The 17,852-nt window shown below is 34.4% G+C and overlaps 1 protein-coding gene, 1 long non-coding RNA gene and 1 pseudogene across 4 annotated transcripts; 1 reads left to right on the plus strand and 2 right to left on the minus strand.

Moving 5' to 3' along the window:
- Positions 1-544: 544 nt before the first annotated feature.
- On the minus strand, positions 545-7,991 carry LOC128169226 (uncharacterized; annotated as a pseudogene).
- A 20-nt stretch (positions 7,992-8,011) lies between these two features.
- On the minus strand, positions 8,012-10,831 carry LOC128169227 (uncharacterized). Its single transcript, XR_008241513.1, has 4 exons — positions 10,743-10,831; positions 9,862-10,258; positions 9,477-9,515; positions 8,012-8,093 (listed from the first exon to the last, which is right to left on the minus strand). It is a non-coding gene; the product is annotated as an uncharacterized LOC128169227 (long non-coding RNA).
- Positions 10,832-13,045: 2,214 nt separating this feature from the next.
- LOC128169220 (uncharacterized) lies at positions 13,046-16,102 on the plus strand. 3 transcript variants are annotated; one of them, XM_052835387.1, is made up of 2 exons: positions 13,046-13,112; positions 14,164-16,102. In XM_052835387.1, the coding sequence occupies exon 2, from the start codon at positions 14,164-14,166 to the stop codon at positions 15,889-15,891; it is 1,728 nt and encodes a 575-aa protein (XP_052691347.1). In that variant the 5' UTR covers positions 13,046-13,112; the 3' UTR covers positions 15,892-16,102. The 3 variants fall into 3 exon arrangements, with proteins under 3 accessions (XP_052691347.1, XP_052691345.1, XP_052691348.1); XM_052835385.1 differs by lacking the exon at positions 13,046-13,112 and adding an exon at positions 13,470-13,651; XM_052835388.1 differs by lacking the exon at positions 13,046-13,112 and adding an exon at positions 13,928-14,065.
- Positions 16,103-17,852: the final 1,750 nt, after the last annotated feature.

Consider the following 17,852-nt stretch of genomic DNA (forward strand, 5'->3'; position numbering starts at 1 on the left):
AGCGGTGATATTTTAAACGCTGATTTTCCCCAAAAACTTAAATTTTTTCTGTCATTTTCAAGTCGAATATATACTCGCAATCCATATCTTTCAGTTACTATAAATTAGATGTTTAGGACTTCTTCCAAAGGTGTGGAGGACCTTTAATATTTATCTTATATCAAATTCATCAATTGATGAAACACTGAATGTTGAATATTGTCTGTATTTCTTTCAAGGTACGGTTTTAATTCAAGTCAGGCCCAGCATTTGGACAACAAGGCTGGAAGATCAAAGCCACAGGGGAAGATAAACCTTTTGAGAAAGAATTCACTTACTAGATCGAAATCCAATCGCAACTTCACGGGCTTTTACGACAGAGTTCTTACATAAATTAGATTAGAACTAGTGAAAGAGAATAATATGATAATTTATATATCAATGTCTTTAATGATCAGTGCCTATTAACAATAATGTGTTAACATAATTACATTTGCTTTTTAAGATGTCACTTTAAAGATATCATTCAGAGAACATTCTCCTGACATCATTTACTAGTAATACCATATGATACGTAAGTCCTTTTGATAGCTATTGTTCAAGATTCAATCAGAATTTAAGTGTCTAATAGCTATAAAAAGAAAAATAATACATGTTTATTTATTCATCAATTGTTAGGCAATGAATATGATTCATTAATCAAAACTAAAACATACCAGGCTACATGAATGTTTACATGTATTTCTATCTACACTGTATATACCAGTATATAACAGTGTTGTTACATTGTCTCACAACACACACACAGTACCTAATTATTGTATGGACATATAATGATCACTGTAGATACTTGTACACTGTCACTGTTGTGGTGTTACGTTGTCCCACCCAGAGATTGTTGTCATCATCCACACACACACTAATGGGATAATCTATCCCTTGTTGTCCTGTGAGTAGTACAGACAAGAACTGACCGTCCTGGTCCAGAAGATCAACTGTGTTACTGAATATATATGTATCACACACCAGGATGTGACCGAGTACATCAGTACATATTCCATAGGGATTAAACCCTAACCTCTGACCTGTGTATGAGAACCTGTGTCGTCCTGATTTATCCACCACCACTACAGCATATTTGTTATTGTCTGATACACAGACATCACCATTGATGTTTTCTGTGATGTAGTGCGGTAGCTCATACAGTTCCTGTCCTTTGTTGTTTCTCTGTATGTCCTGTATTTCTGTCCATGTCTTGTTGTACCTGGTGACTTTACCCTCTGTATCCTTTATCATCCCCACCAGTATGTCCCCGTTGAAGTGGGAGCAATGTATACTGAGTGGTTCCCAGTCTCCTGTTTTAATGAATTCAGTGATTATATTTTCCGATGTTATCCTATTGATGACTTTGTTTTGTTTATCTGTATAGATCAGATCCCCGTTCTGTGTGACTGTGTGGTAGCCTTCGGATCTGATACCACTGGTTTGTATCTTCTGAAGCTGATTCCCTTGTAGATCGGTTTGGACAAGGTTACCATTTATTTCACTGACCCAGAGTCTGCCTGATTTACCCAGTGATATATGATATGCATTGCAAACACCTGGTACCGTGTACTCCCTGACCTTGGTGACGGAGGAAGATACAGTGTTTGATTCACGTCAGATTTCTCTCTGTCTTGTTTTCTCTGTTTCCCTGTAGGTTTCAACTGTGTAGAGGCAGTCTCCATGGGTTTCACTTTTCTGTTCTGTGGTTTAGTGTCGGGAACAGTTATTCTACCCAGCAGTTTAGCGACATCTTCCTTTGTGTATTGACCAGCAGTAAATACGGGTGGGACTGGTTTGGATGTCTCTGGTATGGGTTGTATTATTAAGTTTTTTGATTTGAGAGCAAATGTCAATTGTTCGATGTTTGAAGGAGATAAATAACCATTAAACGTCTGAATTAAATCATGGAGATAGTTAATGTAGTCATCTATTTTTTGACTTTGACCGCTTAAAGTTTCTATTAATGACTGTTCTATTTTGTCAACATGATTTATTTTATCTAACGTGACTGTGTCTACACACTTTTTCACAGACTCAGCTTCGGCCTTCATGGATGTTCTTATGTCTTCAATTGTCCTCATTATTTCTTTGACATCTTCAGCAATTTCCGTTTTCAAATCTTGAGACGTAGGCTCAAAATAGCTTCGAATTTTGGCAACTTCTTCGTGACAAAGTAAAAAATGTTCAGCAAAGACCATTTCTAGATCGGTAAACAGATGACCACGATGTTCTTTTGTGGTTGTACATTTAGAACAAATGGGAATCTGGCATTCCCCACAAAGAAGATCTATGTGTTTTGATGGGTGGATCTTGCATTTCTCTAAAGGAATTTGATGTTTGCGTTGTTTATAAGGGACCACTTCGTGTTTTTCGGTTTTCTTATTCTTCTGATGTTTATCTCGGCATTGTTCACACATTGGTAGGTGACAGTCATTGCAGTAAAACTGACAGTTCTTCTTACAGTCTTCAGTGCCACACATCAAATAATGCTGAGCATCGGGTGGTATTGGGGATTCAGATAATGCCATCTGAAATTAGAAAATTTAAATTTTACCGGTCTATAAAATTTAATAAGGTAAATAGCTTCCCTTTACAAATCAACTACAACTTATCAAGACAATGAAACACGTTACGACGTTTAATTATTACTCAAGTTCCTTAAAAAATCCCTGAAATCATCTGGATTTTTTGGATTTTACAATCTTGCGTTTGCTCAATACATTCACGCTAACGGGATCTTTAGTTTATGTTTCCACAATATCATATTTTCATGAATAAACTCAGAAACGATAATACAAATACGTGTAAAATTTCATAGGAAATTTGCTATATATATTCTGTTCATATATATCTTATGAGAGTAATTATAAAATTATAACAAATATACCTACCAACTTAGTAATTACTTTTTTCTTCGTGCTGGCAATTTGATTCCATGCAAAAATTTGTTTTATCGTTAAAATGATAAATTTCCTACGGACCCCGTTTTGCGATAGCATTCGTTCCGTGTATTGTCTCTGTAGCAAAGAAAATTCGTGACTGTGCGTTAAAATGAAAAAAAAGTGTTGATTTTTTTCATTATATGGATTAAATTTTGAAAGGTTTTTACAGTCTCAAAAAGGTTTATTACGATTAATTTGACTGTTATTTTCAATGCACTTCATTAATTTTTTTCCAAAATCGTTTCGGAGCGATTCTGCAATTGTCTGCTACATTAAGGATATATGGGAGGCAATCTAACTGTTGTAAGGGCCAGATTCACGAGACGAGACACAGTTAGATTATTCTAACAAAGTAAAGTGTAGTGAACTTTATAGCATTATTGTAGGCTTTGTTATGTAAATTTCAACAATATGGTATGTCGATGTATCTATTTCGTAAATGTCCGATATGTAATGTCAACCCGTGAACGCACGTGTCAAAGTCTATAGTTTTTAATTAAAAATTTGGCCGTTTACTTTTCTTACACCAGAAACAAACTGTTTTAGAATGACACATAATCATTAAAAATGCAAAAGGAATGGAATAATAAAGCTGGATATCTTCATCATGTCTCTAAAAATTGTCACTACTTTCGGTTCAATAATAAGGACAAGCCCTTGTTGACTTATCCATCTAGATTACGGTTAGGAATATGTAGAATGTTGTACCGTCATGAGGTATATTAGATAGTTAGTTTTCTCACAATTTCAGACAAAATTGTTCTAATTAACTTACCACCTTAGACTTGCAATGCCTGTATGATATGCACGATATCTTTTTCGTACGATAGAGACAGAGGACCAGTCTATTTATCACGTGTGTTCTGTATCAAGGTAATGCCGTGGGCGTCGCGGGTGATAAGGCAACTCTCAGCGATCAAATTCCTAAGATCGATATAACGTCACAAAAAGCAGCATGGTGTCATATTTTACTCAGAAACATTCTATTTTAACTTTATCTCTGGTTTAAATTATAAAAACTACAGGCATAAAATATCACTAGAAACTCTTCTAACTGAATATATCTTTGATTTCTCTCTATTACGTATAATTATCATTGATGACGTCACAAGCATGTTTCATAGAGAAGATCATGTCGGGAGACAAATCATCGGTATGCCGAAATAAGACTTATTTAATACAGATACCTAAGATTTAGATGAGTGTCAGTTAGGATATAATCAGGATAATACAGGCATGGATATTTTATTTAATCAGCGAGTTTTATAAGGTAAGCAGATCGACATTTATATGGCTTGGCCAGCCTTTCCTCTGTCAGTGTGTATACAAAAAAAGGCAAAAGTGTAACACTACCCCGGATATTATGAAAGCTGACTGTGGTAAATATGACCTCAAGTACTTGAAAAGTGCTGCTAGAATCCTGTGCTTCGTTGTTTTAAATGAAAAATACGTAGTATTTTAAATGAAGTGATATGAGCCCGTCCTATGATATCGCGGTAGTTAAATCATTTTTGTCGAAAAATTTATCAATACGAAAATATTTCCAGAAACTAATGTTATTGTGAGATTTCACTATGATATACCTCTGTGATGTTCAGCGTGCCTCTGTTTACTATGTCTAAAAATATCCCGATGTCAAATGTCAATTTGCTAAGTACTATTCGTAAACAGAAATACTGCGATACCATAGAACCCGCGATATGATAGGAAATGAGCATAGAAGTTGAGAGGGTTTCCGATAAATATTTACAATATTTATTTTATGCGATTAACAATAGGATTCTAGCGGTTATATTAATAAACCTGAACTAATTGCTTATTGTAGCAAACATACAAATGAACTTCGGGGTAGTGTTACACTTTTTGATTTTGTGTTTAATAAGGTAAAACGTGATCTATTTTTAACTGTCACGTAATACCATGGTACGGCAGCTTCAAAGATCGAGTCGATTCCGAAGTAGAAAAATAAAATCTTGGTGAACACATCCACTTGATATTAATATTCCGCACTGTTTTCATAAAAATAAACTGTTTTTAAATTGATCATAATTTTGACGGTCATTTAGCTCGGAGTTGCCTTAACCTACCCGCGAAATTGTGTAATTTACTTCCTGGTTATGGAACTAAAATTAGCTTAAACCCTTGGATTTCTTGTACATTTTCAAAGCATGCATTAGATATGTATAATAAACGGTGAGGTTGATTGAAATGCTACATTTTCAACCCAATGTTTTCTCAGACGTCCGCTTCAATATGCCTCGCCCATTTCAAATGTTTTGACTGTAACAGGTGAAATTGACATCAGCGGTATATTTCCAATCTTGTCAGTTAATGTTCCGCTGTCTTATTATTTTTTTTTTAAATTGCCTAACCTTTGGACGTAAAATGTAAATTGAATTAAAATAAACATGTACATGTAGGTTTTATGAAAGCCGAAAACCAAATGATACAATATCTACAGCAATAAACATGCACCCCCTTCAACCAGCAGAGAGCGGCCAAGAAACATGGTTTTGATCAAACTTGAAATTATGAATCTTATTTGTAACGCTTCTACCATCGTTTTTTTTATAGTTTTATTTAGACGATAGACAGTGGTAATAACTACAACGAAACAAAGACGAACATAAGCACATATGACATGACGACATCAAATGTTTTCTTTTAAAGATAATAAAATAGTCAAAATTTATAGGCTTAGAATAGTCAGAATGTACAATTATGAATTTTCATTACTATTAAACTTGTTAAAGTTAATAAACTTACTCCATTGTGGTCTAAAACATGAAAAAGATTGACAGTCACTGATGTTTCTTGTACTGTGTTTCCTCACGAACCGAACGAGACACACTGAATTCCACAAATCACAACACACGGATATAAACGGAACATACACAAATTTCACAACACGGACAAAAACGGATAAACACACAAAATAAGCCGTGTAACGGCACATTATTTGAAAATACGCTGCAATTCTTAAAATTAAAAATTTCCCTCAAAATCAAAAGTACTGTCTGATTTGGTATCATGGCTTTTTTTCACCAGCAGTAACAAGGATCAAAATGAAAGAATGAATATTGTTTAATTAAGGTGTTTTATTTATGATTAATTAAAAGTTTTAATTCTCCTCCTGCAGCACCCAAAACAGCAAGCTAGAAGTCGCCTGAAGATGTTTGGAGTAAACAGGAAACGGACACGGTTAGGGAAAGTGTTATACTACGTGTAGCTGTTAAGAATTTATCTTCAGCAAATCGGTTTATAAGGTAAAATGTAACATAAATTATGCGTTCATTATATTAGTGACTTATCGATTCTATATGTGTAGCAACTCATTACGATTGTATAATTATAAGTTTGAAGCTCTTTAGTCGCGTTTCTTTTGCCCATGGTTTTAGCATCTTATTCATTGATATTTGCGGCAATCTAACATACCTGTACGTATCGATGAACTTTTGGCAAATAATTTCACAATAGTTTTTGAATAACTGCAGGTCTGTGGATCCCGGTCTGAAAAATTTGGATGGCCGACCTGATCCTCCATTCGATTTTTTTTTTATTTCAGATCGGGAAACTACAGACCTGCAGCCAAACTATAGCTTATATCATGTGAGTAAAGGTAAGAAACTTTTTGTACGTGTTTTAGCTTAATCTATAGATCTTTACATGTAGAACCTTAAATTTATATTTGAATATTAGAATACCTATTCCTGTGTTGAGCTTAATTTCCTTCTCACCTTCTTAGAGGACCTTAGTAGGGTAACGACGGACGCTGAGTAGGCAGACTGTATCGCCATATTGGACATCCTTCTGGCCTTAAAACAGATATAAATGTTCGTAAGAACAATTATCCTTTATGCGTTTAAGTACGCATTTATCGATTTATTACATGTAAGTATTTATGTCACGTTGCATATTTTTATATTAGCGGGTGGCAGAAAATACAAAATGAACATATTGTTTATTTTGTATTTACTCCCAACTAGTAAATTTGAAATTTATATAGGTTTATAATGCATATAAGTATAATCACCTCTAATGTTATTCGCTCCTCAGCTAGAACTGTTTTGATGGTCAGCTCTGACAAAACTCGTGCCTATAGAGAGAATGTGCATGTATAGAAATATACAGATATATAATATTAAATCAACTAGATTAATCTGTAATTTGTATATTTCAACAAAGGGGGACAAGTTTTTATTCAGTACCTCTTCCCAAAGAATTATATTCCCCAACAAGGCACAAAGTCTGGACAGGGCCTGAAAATCACGAGACTATGAATCATTAAATGTTCCAATTTGTTTTGATATTCATAACAAGTATAGATTGCTGAGAATGTCTACAAAATCGAAATATTGAATCAATGCCGTGATGAAAATATGATTAATCTGATGAATCTGATTACAATTAGTTATGACCATACCGCCTGGTCCAGCTCTTCCTCGCCGTCATCACTGTCGTCATTATCATGGTCTAACATCATCGATAGCATGGACCATTTGTTCATCTAAATGAAAAACAGGGGCACTTTTCCAAATTAGTCTAACTCTCTCTATCTTCTCTCTCTCTCTCTCTCTCTCTCAATGCATAATTAAAGATTTTACAAAGCCCAGCATAATGCCCTAAAATCAACAGCCTGTATATTTGTAAAATTGCATTTTAATGTTCAATGTAAGAACCACTTAACACAATTATTTTTGGATCTGATAACAATAAATCATGCAAATGGTCGATGTCAACGAGGGACCCGGTATCTCCAAATCACTGGTATGTTGAAATTTATAACATGAATTTAAGTTAATAGAGGAATAAAGAAATAATAATGAACAATTCAATTAATAATTACACATCAATAATTACAAATTCAGCAAAATAATTACCTTGGGTTCGGAATATTTCTCGAAACGTTCACATGTTGCATTCGTTTGTATAAATCCAGGTGCCTCTGTATCGATTTTCGCGAGCATGTTCTGTGTCCCTAGGGACTCGGTTTTAATCTCTTGGAACAGGTCGTGGGCACCTGTGGGCATGTGTTAGGCCTCTGTGGACGCAGTTGTCCCTCTTCTGTGTGTGCGTGATGTGCGTCTGTGGGCATGATATGTGCCTATGTGGACACGTGATGTGCCTCTGTAGTGACATCAACAAATTGACATAATCATAATTTTAAAACATATGTTTAACAATTATAATTGGAAATATCGTAGAATATTTTCATTTCAAGTAAACTCAGATCCAGTTCACCCCCCCCCCCCCCCATACTTTATCTATCAAATTCCCCGCCCAAATATGATATACCTTCTGACGCCCATGTGTTTGAAATTTCGTGAAGGGGTGGGTTGGCCCAGATTCCTCTTTCTATCTTGATCGTAAATAACTTAATATATATTAAGTGATTTTTTTTAAAAATTTTGATTTAAAAAAATATCTATTCAGAACTCTATAATGTAAACTATTATAAATCAATTTTTACAATAAAAAAAAAATAAAAAATATGGGCGTCAAAATGCATATATTCCTATTGTGAAATCTAAAATAACCGTGTCGATCAGACTATAGCAATGACTGCATTGCCTTTATCATGCAAGGGTCTAGGATATAGTCAAAGCGGGCGGGGGGGAGAGATTTTGTGTGCGGGGGGGGGGGGGGTGTCAAGTCAATGCTGATTTTCGGCAATTTTGAAATATCTTGATATCTGACTTAATATGAGGAGGAGCAAGGGTCCCCACACCCAATTTAATCCATGCAGGACCCTAACACAAAGCATTAATAAAATCAGTCATTGAAATACAAAATAGGCTCTAAGTATATCCAACTTCATGCAGTCTGTTTAAAAAAACAGTCAAACGCTGCATTGCTTTTAATGACATCATAATAGAAGCACCGGATCCCATAGAATTTTCTTGTCTAATTTCAAAACCAAATAAACGACGTGGATTACATACACATATCCAGAATATTTTCCAAGGGGGGGGGGGGGGGGTTCGAGGTATACTTTTGTTTGCAAAGAAGGGGGGGAGACATATTTTGGTGTGCGAGTGGTGGTGGGGGGGTGAAGACAAACACAAAATTACTATGTTTATGCATTTGTGTCTAATTTCAATCAAATATTTTTGCTAACTGTCACTACCTTTTTGGGGTCGGGAAGGGGGGGGGGGGGGAGGTTGTTAGAAACAATTTAATAAAATGACAACATGAGGCCACTAAACCTTAGCTTATTGAAATTTAAATTACACATTAATATTGAAAAATTTAGGATATCAAATAAATTACAACATGTTTTTGATCCTTAAAACTGTACAACGTACAATACCCAGTAAAAAAACAATAAAATGTTGACACAAATTATTGTCTGCAATGTTTATAATTTTCATATACATATGTTAAATAATATACAGAATATATTAACAATGTAAATAAAAAATTAAAGGAAGATTTTAGATGATTGACGTGTAGTATTCATGCATGTAAATTCTTTTTGACACAGATTGATGTGTAGAAAGAGAGAAATACCTGACTGTATAAGGTAAAAAAAATCTTCTCTGGTTATAACTAAAAGCATATCAATATTTCAATAAGTAAATAAAAAATATGAGTGTCAGAGCTGTCAACAATAATAAGTTCATGGCGTTTTCCTACTAACAATTTCTAATTAAGCTTTTATCTAAAAGTGTGTAATGTGTTAAGCATTCTTGGCAACTTTTTTATACAAATTTAAACCACCAGCACAGTCTGTGTGATCCAAGAGTAAAATTTCCTGAGACAATTTAAATTGATTTTTAACAGATAATGAATAGTTGGTGGATGTAGGTGCTTGTGGATTTTTGATCTTCCACTTCTCGTCCAACACATTCAAAAGTCGATCAACCCTTAAAGAAATGACAAATGCTTCACTAACCTTTAAATTTCAAGCCCTACATCCCTTCTTTCATCAAACTCTATCTCTGTGTGCCATTACAGATTTGATCCACCTTTGTATGAATGGTTTGAACAAGCATGTACATAGAATATAAATTAGTCTGTCTCTTTGATAGAAATCTGGAAAATAAATAAAAGAATGACTATTTCTGCTACAGATTTAGCGGTATCTTAGCCAGTTTCCATATTGACTATGTTTACAGCTGGCCAGTCATTCACTCTGTTGTACAAACAGGGAAAAGTAAATCTCCAGCAGAAAGTAGTTCATCTCTCCATTTTAAGGACAAGCGGAGTTGTCCCTCTTTAGCCTCCTCCAGACTGTTTATTGCACACAGGTTTCTCTCTGTGAACTACTCCCTCAGACCACACACCATCTTCTAAAAACATACAGAATATAACAAAAAGTTTGTAAATGAAAACAAAAGCACAATTATTATTTAACATCTCTCTCTCTCTCATAATGGAAAACCAATCAAAACATGAACGTTAATAACTGTCTAAACAATGCACAGGCTTTCTTCTCAGTTTTGATTTTTCAGGATAAAGTTCTGAGTTAAACACATGTACGTATGCAAGCTTTAATGAATGTTAAACGTTTATCAATTTAAAACGGTGAATTTGACAATGCTTGCAATTTTTAATCTATCAAGAAAATATTTTAATATTGAGAGAATTTTGCTTCGTGAGAAATTGTGAAACTTTAAATTGAAAGTTATATTGTGCCATTCATCTATGAGCAAGTAGTCAAAATCGAGACAATTCAGACATTCAGGTCAGCAAAAAATTATTAAGGTCAAATTCAAGAACAAGAATGGTATCATCAAAATTGAGTCAAATTTTCACAAAAGAACATTTTTTTACCATTCAGGGGACGGTAATTTTCTTGTCACGATTTACTGGAACTGTTTGCCTTCCTCTTTAATGATGACTCGTCATCTTTGGTGATATCCAGAGCGACACGTCCAAAAAAAAAAAGATGAATATTGCCATTAAAAGCTGTTGATTTATTGTGTTCATTTGATATATTGTATATTTATCTTTAAAATTCAGATTTAGAATACATGCACATGCAATAATCCAGAATATTTTTTCAAAAGGAGTAGGGGGGAGGAGGTCCGGAAGATATTTGAGGCTGCATGGGAGGGTGAGTCCAAGGGCATACTAGATTGGCGCATGCAGGCATAGCCTATATATACTAGTATTGAACCTATGTATATAATGCTCTACTTACATGTACAATCATTGACAGCGTGTTTAATCCATAAAAAAACATTATCTTTAATTAAAGTGTATAATGCTTTGATTATATATTTCTGAAGTTGTAATAGGCCTTTATATTATTAAAAAGTTCATCGAACTTCAATCAACAAGAATAAAATCGGTATCATGATTTTTCATAATTCACATTTCGAAAAAGTTCAATTTTGGATTTTTTCAAGTGATAGAAGGTTAAGATCGTGTGAGCTTTTTAAATCAAATGATTGACTGAATCATCAATATCAAAGAAGGAGCGGGAAAATGGGTCAAAAACTTAAGGTGTCTGCACTCCTCAGAGATTTAAAAGTCAAAAGAAAATGCTATAATAGGGATACACAGTATAGTAAATATTCTATACGTAATCCAATAAGAGTCCCCACCCTCTGTGTTGATCTGTGCATGCAGAATTAAATTCATTCTATTATCATAGGCGTCGGAACCGGGGGGGGGGGGGGGGGGGGGGACTGGAGGGGAGCTTAACCCCCCCCCCACTTGATTGCAAAGTTAGACCAAACCATTAGGCACATAGAGGGTTCAGCCCCCACTTTTTCTCGCAGGAAACATTATTGTTCCTAAATTTACCTTGAATGGAACTATAGGTATACCCCCCCCCCCCCCCCCCCCACGGATAAGGATTTTCATGATTTTGGGAATTAGGTTTTTTTGTTGTTTTTTTTTGCTTGTCAATATTTCTGAGGATTAGTCTAGCGCCCCCCCCCCCCCCCCCCCCACACACACTTTTTCAGTTTGCTTCCGACGCCAGTGATTATCACCTAGATTCTAGTTCAGTATTTTATTTTGTTTACTCTTATATGACATTTGTACACTTTTGTTTACACACATCTATATTTTGATATTACAGCACATGTTGCAACCACTATTGAAATAAAACCACTATTGAAATAAATTATTTCAATAGTAGTTGGGAATGTATTTCATTAGAAAAATCACCTTGCAGCCACTATTGAAATAAAACCACTATTGAAATAAATTATTTCAATAGTGGTTGGGGACGTATTTCATTAGAAAAATCACTTTGCAACCACTATTGAAGTAATGATTTAATAGAGGTTGGGGATGTATTTCATGATAAGAACTACTTTACAGACACCATTAAAGTTCAACTACTGTAAATAAATTACTTATAATCATAACTATGCAATCACTATTATGTAACACATTTGGAAAGAAAGAACTTGTATATCATATTTACAAACTATTTTGAAATGCAAGAAATCTAACGAATAATATCAAATGCACAATTATGGTACAATTTTCACTGCTGTGTAGAAGTAAAAACCAATTATCGCAGATAAACATGCATATACATTTGTTTTTATTTAACAAACAATTCAAATACACAATTAAGGTACTAAAGACTTGCATATTTTATGGTAATAGTAATCAAGACTATGATGTAAATGTACTTATTTTAGGATTTTCACTGTTGTGCAGAAATAACCAATCCTCGCAGATTTACATACAGAATTGTTTTAATATTTTTCTTTAACTTCAACAGCGTCTGTGAATTGATTTTCAAAATGGAATACATCCCGGAATACTATTTAAATATTTTATTTTAGTAGTGGTTGTATTTCAATAGTGGTACTTAAGTGATTCTTCAGATGAAATACATTCCCAACCAGTATTGAAATAATTTATTTCAATAGTGGTTTTATTTCAATAGTGGTTGCAGAGATTTTTGTAATGAAATGCATTCCCAACCACTATTGAAATAATTTATTTTAATAGTGGTTTTATTTCAATAGTGGTTGCAACACAGCACCCATATCACATAGACACCGGGTCTCTAATGTAAATAAATGACTGTTTATTCAGGGTAAGAGGTCAAGAGATTTAAACATTACACCAGGAAGTAAATTACACAAGTCTCGCATTCTCTCATTCGAGTCTCACGGTTGTCATTCACGTCACAATGGCTGAACTAACTTAAAGGTCACATCAATACACACGGTAAGTTGAATAAGTGTATCGATATCTCATGATGTAAAGAAGTTGGCATATGTATTCATTCACTTGCGTAAATAATAGATTGCGTTTACGATTATTAAGTTGATGAACAATGGACAATTTTATATGTACTATTCTTATTAACCAAACCGAAAGTAGCGGCCTTTTTTAAACACTAGAATCTATAAGTCTGTCCCAAGATATTTTGGATTCACATTTTGCTTAATTGCTTGATATTTATAAATACCAAGATTTCTCAGTCGAAACGCCCCTGTTAGCGTATCAGGTTTCAATACAATGCTAAAAAATGTTATATATACGGCGATTTTGTATTGCAGCAAGCCCGGATGCTAACGTTGAAAAATTGCGCGATGTATTCCGAGTGTATTCCGAATGGAGTAAAGATGTAAACATTCCCCATTAAAAATCTCCGTAAGGAATCTGTTTTCATTCCTGTGAATTGAGTGACAGTTGATAATGTGTCAATGAAATTATCTTGGAAATTATCCCTTTCAACTATTTTAAGTGTACTTCTTTCACAGGTATGTGTATTTTTTTTTAAATCGTCCAAATGTGCTGCATAAATATCTTGGGACAGACTATAGGTGGTAATCACTGGCGTCGGAAGCAAAATGAAAGTGTGTGTGTGTGTGTGGGGGGGGGGGGCTAATTATTTCGAACTAGCATCTCATCCATTCAACCATTTAATTTTTTGTTGTAGTTTTTTTTTCTTAATACAAAAAGTGTTTATAATTTCAACCAAATGTATTTTTAAATAATATATAATTGTATACTGTAAACCAAATGACCTGTGCCAGGAACTAACCGCCCAACCGTCAAACGCAACACAATTGCAGGACCCGTCTCCCTAGAAAAACAATTCTGGATCCACGCATGATTACTGAAGCTAATTGATATGTATAACACATTTCTGCTCAGAATCAGGTCTATACATTGTATGTATATTTACCTAGCCAGAGAATAAAAGTTGGTAATTAATAAATAAATAAATGTCACAGCTTCCTTTAAATTGCTTGGACTTTCCTAATTTCAGATGGCATTATCTGAATCACAAATTCCACCCGACGCCCAGCATTACTTGGTGTGTGGCACTGAAGACTGTAAGAAGAACTGCCAGTTTTACTGCAATGACTGTCACCAACCAATGTGTGAACAATGCCAAGATAAACATCAGAAAAATGAGAAAACCAAGAACCATGAAGTGGTTCCTTATAAACAACGCAAACGAACAATTCCTGTAGAGAAATGCAAGATCCACCCCACGAAAGAAATGGTTATTCTCTGCGAGGAATGTCAAATACCACTTTGTTACAAATGTACAACCACAAAAGAACATCGCGGTCATGTGTTTACCGATCTAGAAATGGTCTTTGATGAAAAGGTTTCGCTATGTCAAGAAGAAATTGCCAAAATTAGAAATTATTTCGAACCAACTTCTCAAGATTTGAAAAAGGATATTGCTGGTGATGTCAAAGAAATAAAGAAGATCATGGAAGGTTTAAAAACATCAATGAAGGCTGAAGCTGAGGCTGTGAAAAAGCTGGTAGACACAGTCACATCAGATAAAATAGAACGAGTCAACAAAATAGAACAGTCATTATTAGAAACATTATACGGCCAAAACCAAGATATTGATGATTATATCAACTATCTCAATGATTTAATCAAAACATTTTACAGTTACCTATCCCCTTCAAACATAGAACAATTAACATTTGCTCTCAATTCAGAAAATCTTATCATAAGGCCCATACCAGAGACATCCACACCTGTCCCACCCGTATTTACTGCTGGTCAATATAGCAAGGAAGATGTCGCCAAACTACTGGGTAAAATAATTGTTCCTAATATTAAACCAGAGAACAGAAAAATAAAGCCCATGGAGACTGCCTCTACACAGTTGAAACCTACAGGGAAACAGAGAAAACAAGACAGAGAGAAATATGACATGAAACAAACACTGTGTCTGTCTTCCTCTGTCACCAAGGTCAGAGAGTACACAGTATCAGGTGTTCCCAGTGTATTTCAGATATCACTGGGTAAATCAGGCAGACTCTGGGCCAGTGATGAAGTTGGTAACCTTGTCCAAACAGATCTACAGGGGAATCAGCTAAAGAAGATAAAAACCAGACGTGGATATGGCTACCACACAGTCACACAGGACGGGGATCTGATCTATACAGACACAGACAACAAAGTCATTAAAAGGATAACACCAAATAATACAATCACTGGATTCATTAAAACAGGAAACTGGAGACCAGTCAGTATACACTCCTCCCACATCAACGGGGACATACTTGTGGGGATGATGAAGGATAAAGAGGCTAAAGTCACCAGGTACAACAAGACAGGGAAAGAAATACAGAACATACAGAGAGACAACAAAAGACAGGGACTGTATGGTGATCCACACTACATCACAGAAAACATCAATGGTGATGTCTGTGTATCAGACTATAACAAACATGATGTAGTGGTGGTGTATAAATCAGGACAACACAGGTTCTTCTACACAGGTCAGGGGTCAGAGTTTAATCCCTATGGAATATGTACTGATGTACTCGGTCACATCTTGGTGAGTGATGATATCAGTAAAACAGTTCATCTTCTGGATCAGGACGGTCAGTTCTTGTCTTTACTACTCACAGAACAACAAGAGGTAAAGTACCCCCGTAGTGTGTGTGTGGATGATGAGAACAATCTCTGGGTGGGACAATGGTTGAGTAACACAGTGACAGTGTACAAGTATCTACAGTGAACATTACATATCCATAAGATAATTTCATCTATGTATTATGTGTATGTTGTAAGACGATGTAACAACAACACAGTGATAGTGTACAATGACTGGTATCTACAGTGTACGTTGGAGTACATATCATTCATGTAAACATGTGTATGTTAATTTGTAAATATATAGAATAATTTCATTGCTGAAGAGTTAACTATTAAATATACAGGTACTAACACTCTTCGTTTTTATTTAGTAGTTTTATGGTATTGTTATTTTAATTGATGCAATAGGTTTATTAAAATACATTAACTTTTTTTAAACTGACCTACAAATATATTTGATCAGTACACATTTGTTACATTCAGAATCTTTAAATATAGATCTATCAAATATTTAAATCGTATGCCAATAAATATACCCCCTTCCCACTGCTTTTAAAAATGTTAATTCTTGACAATTGTGAATACCCAATTTTTTTTTATGAATCCGATATTCTTTAGATAATGTTTGTTTGACACATCTGAAAATTTTAAAAGAATTTGTTGGAAATTGAGAGTTGTAAATTTTAAAAGAAATTGTTGGAAATAAGGAGGTGTTGGTAATTAAAATCAAATTTGATCTGAATAATATCGGAATTCTCTTGTATCACAAGTATTCTTGCCTTAGTGGGAATGAAATTATTATTTCACTATAAAAGTTAACTGCATGAAGTTCCGTGCACCACAGAACTTAAACATTGAGAGAGAGTGTAATATTCTATATAATTCAATATGAATAAAAAATGCCATTTTTTTTCGTAACGCCCCCTCAAGCTTGTCATTTTCGTTTACGGATGATGTAATTGTTTCTGCAGTAATCGCTACATGTACAAGAAATAAATTCAATAAGTTACTTAATACGTCAACTCAATAAGCCTGGATTTTCTAGTGGAGGGAGGGGTATCCTCTTCCCCCGGCAGACCCTTGATACTCCCCTCCGTAGAGATCTGTGCATGCAAGATCAAGGGATGTTTCATTTGTTATATTCTAGCCTTTACCGATGTGAGAGTTACATGTATTTCCCTTTAAGATTTTTGGAAGGGGGGGGGTGGAGGACAAGTTACGCTTTCCAAAGAAGGCGATTTTGTGTAAAAAAAAAAATGAGCACATATCGTACCACTAAGAATTTTGTGTATAAGATAGATTAATGTATCAGGCGCGGTGCCACTGGCGATGTATACAAAGGTGTACACAAGGTAAACGATGTTCCCCGACTCTCATTTTCCTGAGTTTTTGGATTCAGTGAGAAGGGCTTTGTATATATATAAAATTTGAAGAAAAACAGATCCAAATTTGAAAGCATTTTGGTATTTATTTAGAAATTAAAACAGATTTTTTTTGGTAAAAACAGGATATCTCAGGGCCTAAAATTCTACCAAAGAAGTTCAGGTAATATATTAAAGCAATTTTTGAGAGAAGAATTATTTACGAAAAATAGAAATTGTCTCTAGACGATATTTTTCAAATATATGGATAAAATTTACAAGATATTTAAGCATTGAATCATTATTTTCTTAAAGATGTGGTCTCATAACTGCAACGGTGTGTGCATACAAATTGAATAACGCGCGCTAGCGCGTTATGAAAATTTGTTTGCACACACCGTTGCAGTTATGAGACCACATCTTTAAAAAAATAATGATTCAATGCTAATATTTACGTTTTTTAACATTTGTTCTCTTTCCGCAAATATGATTTATTTTAAAAAATCTCGGCCTTATTCAACGAGTAATGCCCAATTATTGGAAGAGCCATTGCAACAGCCAAATTATGCTGACAAAAATAGTGCACAAGAGTTTTAAATTCTAATAACACAATCTTATTTTTATTCTGTAATTTGATGAATTTATTTTTGGTATATACTAAGAAATTAATCAATTGAATTCATTTAAATCTTAAAAAATATTTACATCCATGAAATATTAATCAGCCCAAGTATAATATCAG

Source organism: Crassostrea angulata, unplaced genomic scaffold, assembly GCF_025612915.1.
Source record: "Crassostrea angulata isolate pt1a10 unplaced genomic scaffold, ASM2561291v2 HiC_scaffold_107, whole genome shotgun sequence".
Classification (NCBI taxonomy): Eukaryota; Metazoa; Mollusca; class Bivalvia; order Ostreida; family Ostreidae; genus Magallana; species Magallana angulata.

Coding starts and splice junctions, on each gene's coding strand:
- LOC128169220 (XM_052835385.1), top strand. CDS start 13,595: ATGAAATTATCTTGGAAATTATCCCTTTCAACTATTTTAAGTGTACTT. Junction 13,652..14,163: donor TAAGTGTACTTCTTTCACAG/GTATGTGTATTT, acceptor TCCTAATTTCAG/ATGGCATTATCTGAATCACA.